At 36.5% G+C, this 19323-nt stretch overlaps 1 protein-coding gene across 1 annotated transcript in view; it reads left to right on the plus strand.

Annotated features, from left to right (window-relative positions):
- LOC140645300 (maltase-glucoamylase-like) overlaps positions 1-19323 on the plus strand; it is a 49190-nt gene that overhangs the window by 15936 nt on the left and 13931 nt on the right. Inside the window, exons 12-34 of the mRNA XM_072848650.1 lie at positions 131-244; positions 1116-1200; positions 1844-1961; positions 2553-2724; positions 3712-3828; positions 4232-4386; positions 4970-5054; positions 6448-6504; positions 7083-7207; positions 7752-7840; positions 9968-10017; positions 10772-10942; positions 11565-11714; positions 13323-13535; positions 14176-14330; positions 14812-14980; positions 16424-16520; positions 16628-16740; positions 16929-17054; positions 17729-17857; positions 17980-18087; positions 18341-18403; positions 18722-18856. Coding sequence (XP_072704751.1) covers positions 131-244; positions 1116-1200; positions 1844-1961; positions 2553-2724; positions 3712-3828; positions 4232-4386; positions 4970-5054; positions 6448-6504; positions 7083-7207; positions 7752-7840; positions 9968-10017; positions 10772-10942; positions 11565-11714; positions 13323-13535; positions 14176-14330; positions 14812-14980; positions 16424-16520; positions 16628-16740; positions 16929-17054; positions 17729-17857; positions 17980-18087; positions 18341-18403; positions 18722-18856 — 2796 coding nt within the window. The remainder of the gene's footprint in view (positions 1-130; positions 245-1115; positions 1201-1843; positions 1962-2552; positions 2725-3711; positions 3829-4231; positions 4387-4969; positions 5055-6447; positions 6505-7082; positions 7208-7751; positions 7841-9967; positions 10018-10771; positions 10943-11564; positions 11715-13322; positions 13536-14175; positions 14331-14811; positions 14981-16423; positions 16521-16627; positions 16741-16928; positions 17055-17728; positions 17858-17979; positions 18088-18340; positions 18404-18721; positions 18857-19323) is intronic.

Genomic DNA, 19323 nt, shown 5'->3' on the forward strand with positions numbered 1-19323 from the left:
TCCTGAGGTTTTATATCTAAATGTTTCTCCAAGACAGCAATTCACATAAAGCTGATGGAAATCTGAAGATTTTAACTTTTCTGAACGTCATCAACAGTTTAATTTAATTATTTCCCTTTTTTCATTGTAGGTGTGGCCAGGAAGAACCGTCTTCCCAGATTTCACCAACCCTGACTGCACCAGCTGGTGGGTGGAGGAATGCAAAATATTTTATATGCAAGTGCCCTACGATGGGATCTGGATTGTAAGTAATTCCTGAAATTTTCACATTTTGCACAAATAGGCTAATGGCAAATCAGGTTTTAGTCTGCATTGATTTGAAGGAAGATTTACTGAGAATAACCTGAAATCCATGTGAGATTTGTATCTTTTCTGTAGCGTTCAATGGGCTTGGATGAAATCCTTGTTTTTCTGGTGTCGGAGGGATTTTGTTAGAAATTGCAGTTATCCAATGCGGTGGATGCTTGCTTCTCTCAGTAGAGGTGTATTTAATGTAATTTAATTTATCCAAGAACTGACTGTGACCAGGATCATAATTACTACACTAACTTTAAATTTTAATAAATTATAAATACACTTTAATAATACATTTAATAATAAATTTGAACACATGTTTAACAACAACAACAACAACAACAATTCAATAAATAATTAATAAGTAATTAATACATGGTATATTTTGGGAGAAATTATTTTCCCTCTAGATAAAAGATGAACCCCTGCTGTAGGACTTTGGGTTTTAACTCAGTAAAGCCATTTTTCTCAATCCAGAACAAATAATCTTTGTTTATATTGCAGGATCTGGGAAGAGTTATAGTACTTAATTTCTCCAGTTGGGGTGGAGTACCACCGCCGCCACTTAAAATCATCTTTTTGACATTTGGAAAGATATTATTTCTTTTTTTCTTTGATTACTTTGTAAATCAATGTCCTGGTTGCTGGACAAGGAGTTCAGCAGCTTATGAATATTATTCCTTATATGCTTCTTGTTCCCTCAAGTCATAGTCGCTGCAAGTGGGTTTGTAACCGGATATTTGTCTGAAAGCCCAGGAAGTATCGCTGTTACGAATAAACTTTATAGCCGCCCTTTGAAATTTGAATTTGCGATTTTTCAGGATATGAATGAAGTAGCGAACTTTGTTCAAGGCTCAAGTAATGGCTGTGAGCAGAACGACTTAAACTACCCTCCCTTCACGCCCCGTAAGTCCGCCGTCTTTAGCTGTGGAGCAAAAAAAAAAAAAAATCAAAATGTTTGTGAATTACTGTCCTATCAGCTAAAAGGTTTAAATTCTTTATCAAGTCAGAAATGCGATCATTGCTGGTACACGGTCAGATCAAATTATTGAGAAATTCAGAAATTTGGGGTGTAGTTTTTAGGTGAGTCCTTCCTTGCATGTGAAATCCATCTGGAAGCTGGATTTACGCTCCTTAAATTGAAAAATTGAAGTAGCATCAGGCTACTAAATCCCACCTGGCTAGCAAAGCTGCATTTGCACACATTTTAGCAGCAGTCGGGGAATTATTTTGCTATTTCTACATTGCTTGCTGTGAGATATGGGAATTTTGAAGATAGAAATATTCTTTGTTAAAGCAAAGATGAATAAACGTGGAAACCCGTAGTAACGTTGTATGACACAGGTGAGCACTTACTGCTTTGGCCTTGGAGTACTGGGGTTAATGCAAATGCCAAACTAAGAAAAGGGCCAAAATTTCATGAATGTGCATGAAGGAAAAAAATAGAAATACTGTTTTTTTTCCTTAAGTAAATTGATTAAATTTAATTTTAAAAAAAATAATTTAATTAAATCAATTTAAATGCACTTCCAAATGTTTTTTTCTGCAGATATTGTTGATAGACTCTTGTATTCCAAGACGCTCTGTATGGATGCAGTGCAGAAGTGGGGACGACAATATGATGTTCACAGCCTTTTTGGATACTCTATGACCCTCTCAACACAACGGTGAGAAATCCTTCTTAACATCTTTGCAAAAAAGAGGCGTATGGCCTCTCTTTAGAGAAACGGAGCAATTTCATTCTCCAGGGAACCTGATCTGGGGATCAATATGAGTCTTCCCACAGTGGGCTGAACTGTGGGCATTCAAAATCACATTTTTTAAAATTGGAATTGAATTCTGAATCAAAATGTGAAATACTAGTGTTGGATTTCAGCGAGGCCACTATGGGTAGAGGAAGCTGAAAGGAGACCTGAGTTTTATTAGTTGGAGTTCAAATATGACGAAGGTTGTCAGGCAAAAACTTAGAGACTAAGATTCTTTAAGGTGAATATATACATATATTATTAATTTAGTTCATAGACAACTGGTTAAACTTAAGGGAGTCTGTGTCCTTAGCTTATTTATCATTGAATAATTTAATGAATTTTCATGAAATAAATGAAATATTCATGAATAAATGAAATATTCATGAAATATTCATGCATTTTCATGAATAAATGAAAATGAATAGAAACTTGCCTTATACAAATCTACTCACCTCCACAACTTTTTTCTTTATTTTTTTTTGCCTAACTCCAACCTTTTTTTACTTTCAGAGCCATTGAAACTTTGTTTCCTGGAAAACGAAGCTTCCTTCTTTCGCGGTCTACTTTTGCGGGATCGGGAAAGTACACCGGACACTGGCTGGGAGATAACGCAGCAACGTGGGACCACATAAAATGGGCGATACCTGGAATGCTGGAATTTGGCCTCTTTGGAATCCCTTATGTATGAAAACAGTCATTTACCTTTTCAAAACAAACGTGTATCTGCGGTACCTGATCAAGCCTGATATGTATAAGGCATCTGAATAATAAATAAATAAATAAATAAGTATATATAAATAAACATATATCAAATTAGAAAAAATATTTAGAAAGAAATTTAAATATAATATCATATATACTATACACTATAACATATAATAAATAATATAAATATAATAAATTAATCATATAATGCAAGAAATGAATGCCCTATAATAAATTTTAATCCCCCTATAAATTAATCCCTTTAGGAGTCTGGTTTAAACATTTTTTCCCCAGGAATAACTGATCTTAGCTTTAGGCCATTTTCCTCTATCGCTCATTGAATATGTGGGTATATGGTTATCAAATATATTCTTTTATATGTTCCCAGCCCCCTGATGCCTCTACTATTTGCATTCGTTAGTGATTGATGCGAGGCTTTTTAAAAGCAATAGGAACACCCACTTCTTAATGAAATGCCCACTTCCCTTTTCAGGATTTGAATTTCTGTGACGTTTGGACTGCTTTGCTAATGTATGCATATCAGCACCAAACAGGAAGATAAATCTCTGGGAGAAGGAGACCAATGAGCAGTTTTATTTTCTGTACTACCTATATTTGAATTATTCTAATTCTGTGTGTGTAGGTGGTGGGCTGTAAAATTAATGGCAGAACTCTGACATTACTGAAAAATCTAGATTTACCTGCTACTTCTGCCCCCAAAAACAACTTAGAAACTTCAGAAATCCTGTGGTTCAACCACAGGAAAATACAATGGGCAAATTTAGGTAGAGAGGAGAGATATGGAAGACGCTATGTACAAATGTGTTGAATGACTATTACCCTGGTTAGCAATTAAAGATGAATTGAAAAAAAAAAATCACTGCAACTCAGTCCTTGGAGGTTTTTTGTAGAGATTTGAGGTGCAATGCGCCGTACAAACAACACATTCTGTTTTTATTTTAAGATCGGAGCAGATATTTGTGGTTTCTTCGAAAACGTCACAGAAGAACTTTGCAGACGATGGATGCAAGTGGGAGCGTTTTACCCATTTTCCAGGAATCACAATACTGAAAAATGCATAGTAAGTGGTTGTCATGGTTATCCTGCCACGAAAACTTGTTTTGCAGTACACCATCGCGTTTCCATTCTGATAATTAAATTTCTATCACTGATCATTAAATAGTCAACTGGCTTGAAATTGGTACAACCTTACACTTCGGGAAATCCTTGCTCCAAAAGGTTTAGCTTTGTAGGGGTTAACTGTAGGCACCAGACAATGCATTTGGCATCATTTCATTTTCTGAAATCATCATCTGATATCAAATTTGGTCCCCGTTGGTGGTATCTGCAATGAGGATCAAACGCTTGCTGCTATCTGACCTACCTTCCTGATTTTCAGCTGCACCCCTCAGTCGTTTCCTGAATGCTCTGTGCAACAGCAATAATAATAATAATATTAAGAATAATATATAATTTATTTTCAGCCCCAGGATCCGGCTGTCTTTGGAGCTGATTCAGTTTTGGTGAAATCCTCAAAGCACTACTTGAATATCCGCTATACGTTGCTGCCCTACCTGTATACGCTCTTTTACAAAGCTCATACTCAAGGAGACACGGTGGCACGGCCGGTTCTCCATGAGTAAGTTGACCTCTCACAGTACTAGAACAAAATAATTCAGACGGGTCAAATGCTGTTGGGGATTTGCTAAACCCATCCATAGTTTCTGAAGGATGCTGCCCATTGTCATAGATACAGATGTCTACATTCACGAAACACCATTTTGGAGTAATGGGGAGAGTCATCAAAACCCATCCCTAATTTCTGCATGCACACTGGTATTATTGTCGGTTACGAAATGTCATTGGCAGCTGATGAAATTATTTTCCATCGGGATATATATTTTAAATTTTTTATTTTCTCAGCTTTATTTTCTTTATTTTCTTGAAACTCTTGAATAGGACTATATTAAGACCAGACGCCCCCAGACACGCTTATGTATATGCATAATTAATACATACAAAATTAATAAGCTGTGAATTTACTTTCTTAACCTCAGATTGCCTCCACCAAAAATGGGCTTGGGGCATCATCATACGGCGCTTTTCAATAGTGATTCTAGACAACCAGGACCTTGAAACATTAGGATTGCTCATGATAATATTAATCAATATGTTATTAATTAGTAACTGCAATTAATGCCGCTGCTTTCCTATTTGTTTAGGTTTTATTCTGATGAAGCAACGTGGAGTGTGGATAAGCAGTTCTTGTGGGGTCCTGGCCTCCTCATTACCCCCGTGCTTGATCCAGTAGGTCTCACTCTCTTGATGCCTTGTAATGAATTCACGGGGGCACCTCGAGTCACCTTTTCTACAGGGAATTGCAGTAAAAGCCCCAACAAATTAAATTTCTTGACCCTCTATTCCCTTCATTCTTTTATTCCCTTGATTTGAAACTGCTTTTGAATTTCCTGTCTTAGTCTTGGGATGATATTGTTATTCAGCTTAGAAGTTGGAGCTCCCCTATTTAGGGCATATGTATTTCCCCTGAAATCATGCTCCTTCTCCATTTTTTAAGCTGGAAAAAAAAAAAGAGAAATATAGCATCTTCCATTTCCCTGATGAACCTAATAGATTTGCTCTGGTCCTATTTTAGCCTGAATTGTCTTGGTGAGAACTGGAAGGAGCATTCCCAAAGAGGCCCTTGTTCATTTCCTTTAATATACCTCCAGTGGAAACATGTCAATATAAACTTTGATTATATCCTTCTTTCATTAAATATCATTTTGTCTAGTTTAATTTTCTCCTTAAATTCAATTTCTTCTAAATTTCGTTTTCTTCTTAAATTCCATTTTCTATTTAAATTTATATTTTTAGCATATTAATTGCATGCTTGTCTTTGGACTCCTCATAAACCTAGTTGGTTTTGGTTTTTTTTTCTTCATTTGTTGATCTCAGTGAAAGAGCCCACAACATACTTTTATCACTAAGTAGAAAATCTTGCCCTTTGGTGCCATTATTTTTATATTGCTTTACCATCCTTTGGTCTGTTTCCATCCTTTGTTTCCCATTCTTCTGTTGCAAAATTCTGCTTCACGTCCTCCTTGCGTCACCTCTCCATTTCATTCAGAGTCAGCTTCTTATTTCTCACTTGATTTCACTTTACCTGTGACTCATCAAGAAAAAAAACGCGGATCGTTGCTTTTCCTGGTGCAAAATCTTGTACATAATGCTCATGAGGTCTTGTACCGCATACACACTTAGAAGAACAAAGCATTTGTTAAATGTAGCAAATATCTGAAACAAGCCAATGTGGAAAGAGTAAAATGAAGAAGATTTAACGATGCTCTGAGATGGTGTGTTTGCAGCATTGTAATTTCGGGTTACGAACAGTGAGTTTCTGTCTTATGGCTTTGCTGAAATTATACTTGGATTGTTCTCTTCCTTTTTGGGCATCATCACAGAAAACAGTGAAAGAAAACCAAAAACTGAGGGGAAATATCGATAGTTTTCTCATTGTCAACTTTATTATGATTTTTGGAAATTTTGGCTTATTTTCGTTGTATTTTGTCACCCCTGTCCAGTTGAGGAGGGGAAGTGATAGAGTGGCTGGGTGGGCACCTGGCCACCACCCAAGGTCAACCCACCACATTGGATTAACGTGGGTTCAAATGTGAAGGTCATTTCTGTGTTCTCCTTCCAGGGGGTGGACATCATCCAAGCGTATATTCCTGATGCAGTCTGGTACGATTATGATTCGGTAAGTAAGTAGGATAATTGGGTGGGGGGTTCTAAATGTCCAAGTGGGAAGGTCACATAGCTGTGGGTTGAGTTCAGGATTTAGGAAGACAAGGCTAAATTAAACCTTAAGCAAAGGGCATGTGTGTGTATATATATATCTCTATAAGTGAAATATAATATTACTAATAATGCACAAAGGGGTTTGCCATTAGCCCTTGCTAATCTCATTTCTGGAAATAAATTTCTCACTGCTGTGGTGGTGGTTTTAGTTGGGGGAAAAGGGACACGGTTTGCTTCAGACATCCCAGCAGGACTTGCTCTCGCTGGGTTGATTATTAAATAAATAATCTGATATAATAAACTGAAATACTAAGCTGAAATTAAATAACGAGAGTTACTGATTTATATATAGCATTGTATAGCAAAAATAATAGCACCATTGTCTATGGTGGTTTGACGTTTGTGACTGTCGGCAGCAATACGGATGTTCCCAGAGCTGAAACTTTTGACTAAAAGGAAGAATTACGATAAATCTCAGGATTTAAGGCAGCAGCGAGTAATGCAATCTACTCTTCCTTTTTCATCCCTGTTAATTAGGGTGAAAAACTCTGGTTGAGAAAACAGTGGATGAGTATGTACCTTCCCGCAGACAAAATGGGGCTTCACTTGAGAGGAGGCTACGTCTTCCCTTTCCAGCAGCCGGCCACCACAACAGTGGCAAGGTAAATCTCCAGACTGAATGTTTTCTTCACTAAATTGTTATGAAATGTGATTTCAAGAACGGACTCAAGGCCGCCTGGTTGAAGAAAACAAAATAGCATTATTATTATTATTATCATCATCATCATCATCATTATTACTTTTTTATTAGTATTATTATTTGTATTACATTATTACATTACAATATTACATTGTTAGTAGTATTTGTAGTATTGTTATTATTTAGTAATATTTCGCATTTGCACTTTGAAATTTGGTTATAACTGTCAGTCACCACTCACTGCCACAGCCAACGACAAAACATGTTTAATGATTAACCAGAGAGGTTTTTTCTTTTTTTCATGCAACATTTTAATCTCGCCATGGATTTTATTCTGTTGCATGAAAATCATTGAACATTAAAACCTTGGACAGCCAGGGCCTAATGCAAGACAATTCTCAAAGTTTTGAAACCCTCTTGAACACTATACTCTTAATATGAGCATTGAAGCCTGCCTAGGTATTTATTATACATCTAAAATTGTGTTGTTTTTTTTTTTTCCACAGCCGTAAGAATCCTATGGGACTTATCATTGCACTGGATGACAATAACGAAGCGGTCGGGGAGTTATTCTGGGATGATGGAGAATCAACAGGTGAGCCTTTATCGACTGTCATAGCAAAGCAACAATGACAACCAAAATATATTAATATTCGAAATGCAGATTTGAATCGTTGAACTGATTTCATGGAAGGAGGATAAAATAAAATAAAAAAATTAAAATTATTTTTTAAAATTTAGAATGGAAATATTTTAATTTAAAAAAATCTTAAAAATGTAAATATGTAACAAGCTATTACTACTTTTTCACCATCAAGTGGAAAAATACAACCTCCTTAACCATTTGATTTTTTTTTTGCTTGTTCAGGTTTCACAATAGTCTTGCATACGTAAAGATTTTGCCAACTGTTAAACCATACTGTCCCAATTGATATATTTTCTGTTATGCACCCAAACGAGTTTCAAAGGGTACAAGAACACACGTAATCCATGTTTCACAAGAAGATTCAGCTGAAGGTGAAAAACTCGTACAGTTACTGAACGGTTTGGAATTAGTTAAATTCTTTGGGAAATCAGCAGAAACGTCATTAACTCAAAAGGTGTGGTATTGAACCCAAAATTTGTTAAGGCATTTGGTTCCCACAGCATATCCATGAATTTGAGTAAGTTGAACAGGTTACACGTGTTATATTTCCAACCTCACTTTTTGTTAATAGCTGCCTGGAAACTTATTTTTCAGATATAATAACCAGGCCAAAGCCCCACAACCTCTTGTGATGACCTGGGATCAATACTACTCAATTCCCAAGTGTATTTCTATCAAACAATTTACATCCTTTTTAAGAAAAAAGTTTAGTGTAATACTAGGGTTGTAACTTAATTCAACCCAAGTAAAAAACTTGAATTTTAGGCTAAATTCCTTTTTCTTATTGTGAAAACAAATGCCTTTGGAATACGGGTGTGTCTAAGAAAAGCAGAGGTGATTCCAGAACCATCACCCTGCCAACAAAGATACGATGATATTTTATTTTAATCTTGAGGCGAAGGTATTTTTGGAAAATGAAGAACCTTGAATTTTCTAAGGTATTTCTGAGGCTTCAGTTAGGCATCTAGTTTTTATTAGATTCAAATAACTTTGGATACTTAAATCCTTCAGGTGCTTTTGAAGCCTTTGCCCTTCAATATACATTTTCTAGAAAAGACAGAAAGCAGTTTAAACATTTATTGTGAAATGATTTTTGGAAGACATTTTATAAAATACTCCAGCTTGTATGAAAGGTGGATTATTTTTTATTATTGTTACTATACTATTACATGACGGTGATGATTATTACTTTTATTTGACAGATTTTATTGCTTTATTTGCAACCAACTGTAACATTAAAAGTAAAGGGCTTCGTTTCATGGCATATTCCTGTTAATGCTACTGCATTTCAGGTGGACCTGATCTTCTTCAATTCATATCCTATTATTTCCATAGGCTGCTGTGGATGGGAAACTTAATGGAGTTTTCCAAAAAATGGGAAAAATAATTAAGCTTTATTTAGCTATACTGAAATAAAATATAGGTTAGAAACTAGGAGAAGTTCCTCAACCATAGAGAGCGGATCAAGTCAAATTACTAAAATACACCAAAAGTATATACTAAAATGGTGCATATTTGGCATTATTATATACTGATTTAATTACAGTTTACAGTCCTTCATCTAAGAGAAAAATAATTGGGGAAAACCAGTGGATTACGATAGACAGTTAAGAAAGGCTATCAAAAGTAACAAGAAATACTTTTCTAAGGCCAGGAATAATACAAAAAAAGAAATATGCATAATGAAAGGGGCAAAAATGGGCAGGTTAGGTGGCTTTCTGGCACCCCCAGCAGCATATAATATCATGGCTCGATAGGTAACTTCCGAACTTGAAAAAGACTACCAAAAAAAATCAGGATTTCAGGAAAATGTAGAAGTACTGACACCCTGGATCAATTTGACAAAAGATTTGAATTGGCAGAATGTTAAATATCAACAATCCTTTTTCCCTCTTCAGAGAATAATTAGGATTTCATAGATTGTTGTGGTTTGTCCTGCAGCTTCTCAGTGGGGTAGCTTTTGAAGGTAACTGTAATGATAATAATAATTAGCTTTTTTTTTTTGTCTTTTGGCTTTCCTTTTCTAATGCTGTCTCATTCCGCACTGCAACTGCAATTTCTTTCTCCACTTTTTAGGTACCGTTAACAGCAAATCCTACATTTCCTATGACTTTAAAGTTTCCAATGTAAGTAGATATTTTTTACAGGATCTAATTTTCATTTCCAATTTTAATCAATAACAGTTTCTATGGATATTCCTTTTTCCCCTTCCTATTGTCCTAAAACATTTACTAAACAATGAAGTATTTGACAAAGTCTAAGAGGTGCCGTTTCAAAGTATTGTCACTTGACCAAGATGGAAATCTGATATCTGTCTTTTCTCCCCCTAATTATTTTTAATATCTGAAGATTCCCCATTTCCTGCTACTTTATAGAACAACGACAAAAAATGTTTATAGAGTTTATAACAGTTTACAGAGCAGAAAAACTGTAAAGCATCAGTAGCAGTTAGGATAAGAAAGGAGATGTTTGTGAGTCTCAAAAATTTGAAAAATTGACAAAAATCCTTGTATATTGGAAAAAAATGTAGCTGAATGTCTACGATGAGAAAATGTCAGAACCTAGAGCATCTACACCATCACTTTTTATGGTAGTAAGAAAGTTTTACATTGGTGTATGTGACAGCCACGGCGCGGTGTGAGAGGTCGGAGTCATCTGATATTATTAAATATAATTGAACAGAGCCTGGCTTTTCTATGTCAAGAAAAGTGAATGTATTATATGCATACATGCATTATGCTTACAATACAGAAACATATATATAATATATATAACAATGTTATGTGTATATATATATAAAAGATAGAAAAAATTGTCACTTGTCAATTTAAATCAGGAGAAATTTTGGCAATTCAATGCAATTATTTCATTATTCCTCAGAACGTTCTACAAATGAATGTCACAAACAACAACTATGTGGACCCAAACAACCTGACGTTTGAAGAAATCAAAATATTGGGATTGCTCCAGGAACCGGTATCGGTTACTGTGTTGCAGAACAATGACGTGCAAAATTCTTCTCATAATATCACCTATAATCCTGTAGACAAGGTAAATAATGATAGGAAAACTGGAATGAAACATCTCTGGAGTTGTACTGCCTGTATTTTATATATTGAAAAGGAGAGTACTCAGTACTGTGGTAAACGCCACAGTATATGTGATGTATTTTACTAAAAAGTATGATTACGTTATTTACCTTAATAATAAAGTTAATTATGTTAATAATAAGGTTGATTAGGTTAAAGAGGGCGGATCTCCATTTTGCCCTCAGACATTGCACGCAACACAAATTTTATTTTTGCATTTATTTATGCAGGTACATTGAATTTATAAGGGGAGGAATAGCTTCAGGATTTTAGTTGATATTGTGGGAGGGTAAAAAATATTTATATTTTTTAACCACTTACATTTTAATTTCTAAAGGCTAAAGAGCCGTGCCCTTCTCTTCACTCCTGGTGTGCTTCCATGGGACTCGTGGGATCAGATCTTTTTCAGATCTTCTGTGCAGGAATTTCACACGTGTGGATTTGTAAAAATAAAGGTGTCTCAGGGGAGATGCTAAGTTTGGCTCAAGTTGCTGTGTAGGGCAATTTCTTGTTTTTAAGGATCTGAAAAAAACCTTGATAGCGCTGGTAGAGTTTAATAGTGCTTTATTGTTTAATATTTATAGGTTGCTCTCATACAAGGACTCCAGCTTGAACTGGGAAAATCGTACTCATTAAGATGGACGCTAGGAACCACTGCCAACGAAAAATACGATTGTCATCCCGCTCTGAATGCTTCCAAGGAAAAATGTGAACAGCTCGGCTGTGTCTGGACCGTAAGCAAAAATTTGTGAAAACCAAATAGAAGCATGTTAAGAACTGTAACTTTTTTTTTTTTTTTTTAAAACAACAAAAGAAACAGTCTCATTTGTCCATCTCTCTGACAGAGAAGGACTTAAAAAAAGAGGTGGTTTATTGAAACTAGTGTAATTTTCAACAACTTCTGGCCTTTGGAAGTATGTGAAAAATAGAGGAAAAAGCTGTTATTTTTTGAAAGATGGTAACAAATAACATTAGGGTTATAAAAAGTAGAATAGACTTGAGATCACCATCTTCATCCCGTTCTCTGCCACTGCAGCTGGGACCCGCAAGGCTTTTTTTTGGGGTGGGGGGTGTGGGGGTGTGTGCCTTTTTGCTTTATTTTACACTTCTACTCATTGAAAAATAAATAAATTTAAGTAAATAATAATAATAAATAAATACATACATAAATGTAAATAAACCTGATTCCTCTGGAGTCGAGAATAAGAAGAAATCCTTGAACCTCAGGGAAATTTTCATCCTTCTGTGAACTTAACTGGTTGTGTCCTTGCCTATCAGATATACCCAAATCATAATTCCTGATATTGAAGCTTTTTACTGGATAGTTTTTATTTCTGGATGTCACATGGCTGTAAATACATGCCAGCACTGTGCCCTGATGGGAATGCTCTTTTTAGTCTTCCTTCAAATGACATTAGTCCATCATTCTCAAAATCTTCATTTTAAAACTTGGACGTGTCGTCTCCGGATGAAGTCCTGGTAGCCACTCCTGAAAGAACAATAGGCTGAAATGGTTGATAAATTTCCCTGAATTTATTGTGTTATTAGAAATATTTTTTATAATTTAAGATATTTGGAAATGGCTCTTCAGCACATTCTGGTCAGGTTATGAACTGGATATATTTAAAAACCTTTCTTAAGTCAAAAGAGGCTTTGAATTTGGTGACAAAAGATGAAAAAATATTCATTGGGCATAAAGATGAGGTGAGCAAGTGTAGTTTCATTTTTACAAATAGGCAGGAAAAATCATAATTATTCAGAGGTGGGAAGATAATGCATTAACCAACATCAGCACATCTAGCTTCAGAAGAATTTGAGTGTTTATATTCAATTACAGAAGAAAAGGCAAGTTACTTTGACCTTGCTATCAGGAGATATTCAATAGATAAAACTCAATTACCAATGGGTATTTTAAAGATAATTTGTAAGAAGTACAAGAGTAAAGAAAAGTAAAAGCTGATGGAGAGCTCTCATCTGACATCGCTAGTACATTTTGGGGACATCCTCTTGAAGGTGTCCAAAACGGCCAGAGACCATAGAGACTTTTTTGTGGGATTGAGGTGAAGGTCACAGACAGAGGGAATATTAAATCATCATCACCTTGTAATGGTACAGACAGGACTGAACAGCCTTGAACTAGTTAATTATATCTAAAATAGTATAGAGATCGGTGGGTTCAGCACTGCTGCTTTATTGTTCAGTAACAGCATGAAGTTTTGGGCAAAATTCTACATTAACTAGTTATCTGATAAAAACAAGAGTTTTGGAATTCTTGCTGCTAAATCAAAAAAAAAGTCAGCAATCAAATAATTCCCTCATCAGCCACGTGTTTCCCTCTGCAGGAAGATACCTCCAATGTAGGTGTTCCATACTGCTACTACAACAGCCCTGACAATGCTTATGCTGTTGCTGATGTAAAATACACGTCATCAGGTGTAACGGCCAATCTCACCTTCAACAAGAGCAACCTCAAAGCCTACGAGAACTCAACGTTACCCATCAGTACCCTTCGCCTGGAGGTGAAATATCACAACAACCATATGCTGCAATTTAAGGTAATGCCAAATTTCTCTGAGTTTGTATTGTTCCACTGGTCAAAATAGTGTTATTTCCGGGAATAATGTTTCTAGTCAATTTTGTGTTATACGGATAATGTTTTGTCAGCCAAATAAGTTTCTCCTTTTAACCAAATAGCTGTTATTGCTCTTAGTCTCGAATCAACTCATGCCAACTTCTATGACACAGAAAACCTGAAGAAAAATCTTTTAAGGCTGGCTAAAAATTCAGCCAAAAAGGTGAAATTTATTTACCGTACATAAAAATACACTTGAATCAATACGGTTAAATAATTAAATGAGTCATTCCTGGCCCAAAATAAAACCTTAAGGTTCGTTATTTCCTGACCCATATATTCTGAAGGAATTTGAGAAAGAATACCTATTGAAAGAAAACGCTTATCTCAGCAAATGTACTCAACCATTTTAAGTAATTCAGATTTCTTACCGTTATTAGTAAGAAACAGTTGAACAATTCTCTGTGTCTGACTCAGTCTTCCACTCTGTAGATTAATTTCTATCAGTCAACCGTAATACAGGAAAGTGCTTTCCCTATTTTTATCCTGATTTCTCGAAAATGTGACTTGCTAATTTATGCATATTCCATGCACATTGAAATGAATTAATTTTCCATGCATAGATTTATGATTATGCAAATAAACGATATGAGGTGCCGGTACCGCTAAATCTCCCCAAGTCCCCAGAGAGCACAGTTGAGAATCGACTTTATGACGTAACAGTTCAGAACAAACCATTTGGCATCCAGGTTCGACGCAGAAGCACAGGGACAGTGATGTAAGCCATGCTTCTTTAATTTCATTTTTTCATTTCATTTTGCTAATTTCATTTTTTCATTTAATTTTTCATTTAATTTTCTCATTTAATTTTTTCATTTCGTTTTGCTAATTTAGATTTTTCATTTAATTTTGTTAATTTCATTTTTCTTTTATTTATACATTTCATTTCATGTCATTATTTTTCTTTTCATTTTTCACTTCATTATTTCTCCCTCTCCCCTCCCCTCCCCTCCCCTCCCCTCCCCTCCTCTCCTCTCCTCTCCTATTTTTCTCCTCTCTATTTTTTTTATTAAAAAAAATACATTACACTCTAAAAAAGTCCTAATGTTGTTTACGTTTTCTTGATAACCATAACAGTTTTATTCCAAGTTTTGTGAATAGAGATTTTTAGAGAAAAAGAGTTGGCCTTGCAAGGGTGACCACCAGCTATGCCCGGCACTGAAATAGCTGTCATCTTGTTCTATTTTCCTCCTTTTCAGCTGGGATTCTCAGCTACCGACTTTCACCTTCAGCGACATGTTCATTCAGATTTCTACCCGTTTGGCATCCCAATATTTGTATGGGTTTGGCGAAACCGAACACACCATGTTTCGACGTGACATGAACTGGCACACCTGGGGAATGTTCACCAGGGACCAGCCTCCTGGAGTAAGTGGGGAAAAAAAAATATCCCCATTTTGCTTTCTTTTCTGGAATTTCTGCTTTTTTGCTTTGTATCAGCCAGTGTTGTTTGGCTATGGAGAGAGCCGATCCTGCACCTGGGTCAGGGCAATCAGTGGTATCAATACAGGCTGGGGGATGAAGGGATTGAGAGCAGCTCTGCTGAGAAGGACTTGGGGGTACTGGTGGATGAAAAGCTGGACATGACCCGGCAATGTGGGCTTGCAGCCCAGAAAGCCAACCGCATCCTGGGCTGCATCCAAAGCAACGTGGCCAGCAGGTCAAGGGAGGTGATCCTGCCCCTCTGCTCTGCTCTGGTGAGACCCCACCTGCAGTACTGCGTCCAGCTCGGGGGTCCTCAGCACAGGAAAGACATGGACCTGTGGGAGCGGGTCCAGAGGAGGCCACAAAGATGATCAGAGGGATGGAACACCTCTCCTATGAGGACAGGCTGAGAGAGTTTGGGTTGTTCAGCCTGGAGAAGAGAAGGCTCCGGGGAGACCTTATTGTGGCCTTTTGATACTTAAAGGGGGCTTATAAGAAAGATGGGGACAAACTTTTTAATAGGGCCTATAGTGATAGGGCAAGGGGTAATGGTTTTAAACTAAAAGAGGGGAGATTTAGATGAGATTTAAGGAAGAAATTTTTTACAATGAGGGTGGTGAAACACTGGCCCAGGTTGCCCAGAGAGGTGGTAGATACCTGATCCCTGGAAACATTCAAGGCCAGGCTGGACGGGGCTCTGAGCAGCCTGATCCAGTTGAAGATGTCCCTGCTCATGGCGGGGGGGTTGGACTAGATGACCTTTAAAGGTCCCTTCCAACTGAAACTATTCTAAGGTTCTATGATCTGTCCTCCTGGGTCAGACCTGGGCAAAGTCCTATGACTTTGGGATTGAATTAGGACTTATAGAGTCAAGTGAAAAAATTTTATGTTTCAGCATACCTATGTATTGGTTTTTGCATAACAAATATTGGCAATTTGCAAGGGATTAATCATGGAATAGCCATGCCTTATTATAGCCATAATTTGAAAATGTGAAACATTTTGAGTAAATGAAAAATAAAAGAAAGTCACCAGCTTGTCTTGATGACTAGGCTACCTGGAAATATTTGAAAAGAAGAGAAAGTTTTCTCCTGCGGAAGCAATTTCATGTTAGCAATTTTTAAAGCTAGAAATAAATTTTCAACCCGCCCCACCTTGAGCACTCAGAAACAGGTTGACCTCAAAATTTGAACCTGAAAATGATTGCTCCTGGTCAACATTTCCTGTTGCATGTTCAACATGCAAGATTCTTTGTTGCATGCTTGACCATTATGTATCTGATCATTTATTAACCTTGTTATTTATAATGGATAATTTATTAGTAGATGCAAATAACTGAATGCTTACGATGGCTTTCCAATAGAAAATACTTTATGTCTTTTGCAGTACAAGTTGAATTCGTATGGTTTCCAGCCATTCTACATGGGTCTTGAAGAAGATGGCAACGCCCATGGAGTTCTCTTGCTTAACAGCAATGCAATGGGTAAAAAAAAAAAAAAATCACTTTATTTTCTCAATGTATTTTACTTCGGTGTTCAGTTTTGGCCTTATCCAGGCATTTGTTGCCTTCTTGCACTTCCTGTTTTCCAGATGTGACCTTCCAGCCCACGCCTGCTCTGACGTATCGCACAACTGGGGGAATTCTGGACTTTTACATGGTTTTGGGCCCGACACCAGAGCTTGTCGTTCAGGAATACACTGCGGTATGATTGTGCTATTGAAAATTCACAGTGTTTTGGGGTTTTTGTTTGTTTGTTTGTTTTGGTTTGCTTTTTTTTGCTTTTTTGGTTTTTTTTGGGGAGGGGTTGTTTTGGATTTGTTTGTTTGTTTGTTTTTGTTTTGTTCTGTTTTCACCTATTTGCAATAAATATTCTTTCTTTTTCATTTTTAGCTGGTTGGGCGACCAGTCATGCCACCCTACTGGGCGCTGGGATTCCAGTTATGCCGCTATGGATATGAAAATGACACCGAAATCGCCAAGTTGGTGGAAGACATGAAAGCAGCCAGGATACCCTATGTACGTTGGGAGCCATTAAAGCCTGTGATGGCACTTGAATTTCTGGCTTTGGCGTATTGCCTAATTTAAAACAGTAAAATAAATGCTATCATTAATGCCATAGTTCAACTTTTCCGGACACTTAACAGGGACACATGAGGGAAACAAAATAAAGCAACTTTATTTGCATTATACATTGTCCTGTGCTGAGAAAGCTATTTTTTGGCATGTTTTTGGGAAAGCTGCAAAAGCTTTAGACCTAACCAAATTATACTTAATTAAGTATGGCTTTCATTTTACAGGTAATTAACATCAAATTATTTCAGTATGGAGCAACCGATTCCCTTGTTTCTGGACAGTCTGTAGTAACATATATGCAGGCAGTGTGTATATGGACATTTATTTATACATATGCAGAAATCAGGTGGTGTTTTTTTGCTGGCATATATTAATTTCTATTTTCTTCACAATAAACACGGTGGTGAAAGCTGAATTTCAGACTGGATAGGTTGTGGAAGTGTGTTCATGTGATAACCTGAGCTTTAAGCTGCAGCAGATCCCAATTTTAGATTTCAAAAAAAAAGTCAGTAGTTTGCCTAATTTTGCAAATGGATGATGAACTTGCTGATGGATGGTATAATTCAGGAAATGACCAAAAAAAAGCCCTTTTTTTTTTGTGTGTGTGTGAACTGCAGGATGTCCAGTATGCAGATATTGATTATATGGAACGGCAACTGGACTTCACCCTTAACCCACGCTTCACTGGATTACCGGCTTTAATTAATAAAATACAAGAAGAAGGAATGAGATTTATCCTAATCCTGGTGAGTGTTGAATTCTGGTTTTAAATTGCAGTATATCATTGCAGAATAGAGAATGCATTTAACAGCATTTCTGCATTTGTCTTTTGAGCATAGAAATAAAATTGTATTACCTTTAATTTTAGGATCCAGCCATATCTGGTAATGAAACCGATTACCCCGCCTTCACAAGAGGTTTGGAGAAGGATGTCTTCATAAAATGGCCCAATACCAATGACATCATCTATGCAAAGGTGCTGTTCTTAAAAAGCTGATTATTTTATCCAAATAGGCATCATGCCAGGTTAGATGTTGGGGATAAGACTTCCAGTATCACGTACAACCCCAAATTTAGTTGACACATTGAGTGCTACAAATGGAAACGTCTTCAGTTTGCGTCGCTGTTGGACTATGTAGCAGCGAAGCTTTATTGCTGTTGATACTCATTTTTTAATCCAGTTTAATTCATCCAGTTTGATTATTTTAACGTCTCCTTCCTCCTATTAGGTCTGGCCAGATCTTCCCAACGTAGAAGTCAATAACACACTGGATTGGGAAACCCAGGTGAAGGTAAATGTTGGTATCCTTTGGCGACTGACACAAATAGAGAGGGAGCAGCAAATTTGTTAAGGTTTATAGCAGTGAACTGGCTGATAAAATTTAATCTAAGAAGTCGGATGCAGAAAGTGACGAGTTTTTCTACCAGAACATCAAAAAACCTAAATAACATCAGAGTGAGTTGCAGAAACTGTCCAGCCTTTCTGCCAGAACATCTAAAAACTGTAGTGAAACCATGAATTTTTGAAGAACAAATTCCAACATTTTAGTATGGATTGCTTTCTGTCCTGTGTCTATGCTCTATTTTTTTTATTTCTACTACTTTCACAGCTCTACCGAGCGTATGTAGCCTTTCCAGATTTCTTCCGCAATTCCACAACTGAATGGTGGACGAGAGAAATCACTGAAGTCTACGCCAACCCACACAATGCATCGAAAAGCTTGAAGTTTGATGGCCTATGGATCGTAAGTGTAAAAAATTATTCTATTTCTGAGATTTTCCTGCATCTTTTTCTCCTAAGGTTGGTTCTCAACACCTCAAAACCCAGGAATAGTCTGGGGCCTCCAAGAAAGGACAGATACAGACATTTAATGCTAAATATCATGAATGGTCAACTAAAGTTTAAAAATCCTTCTTCTTCTTAACAGCATCATTATTTGTTCTATCTTTTTGCCTGTTGAAAAATTTTACTTTCTCAAATCTTCATTATTTACTTTTGACCTGCCTAATGGCTCTTTTGCAGTGTTATTCTTCTTCTATAAGTTCCTAAAGTTTTTTTTTTTTTTGACAATGAGAGACTATTATTTTTTAGCACTACTACTTCTGCGAGGCAAAATGAGATAAATGACGGGTTTAGCTTTCTTCTTAAATGAAGTGGACTTGCAATAGCTGTAGAATCTATTAAACATTAATATATTCCTATAGAAAACCC

Source organism: Ciconia boyciana, chromosome 32, assembly GCF_034638445.1.
Source record: "Ciconia boyciana chromosome 32, ASM3463844v1, whole genome shotgun sequence".
Lineage (NCBI taxonomy): Eukaryota > Metazoa > Chordata > Aves > Ciconiiformes > Ciconiidae > Ciconia > Ciconia boyciana.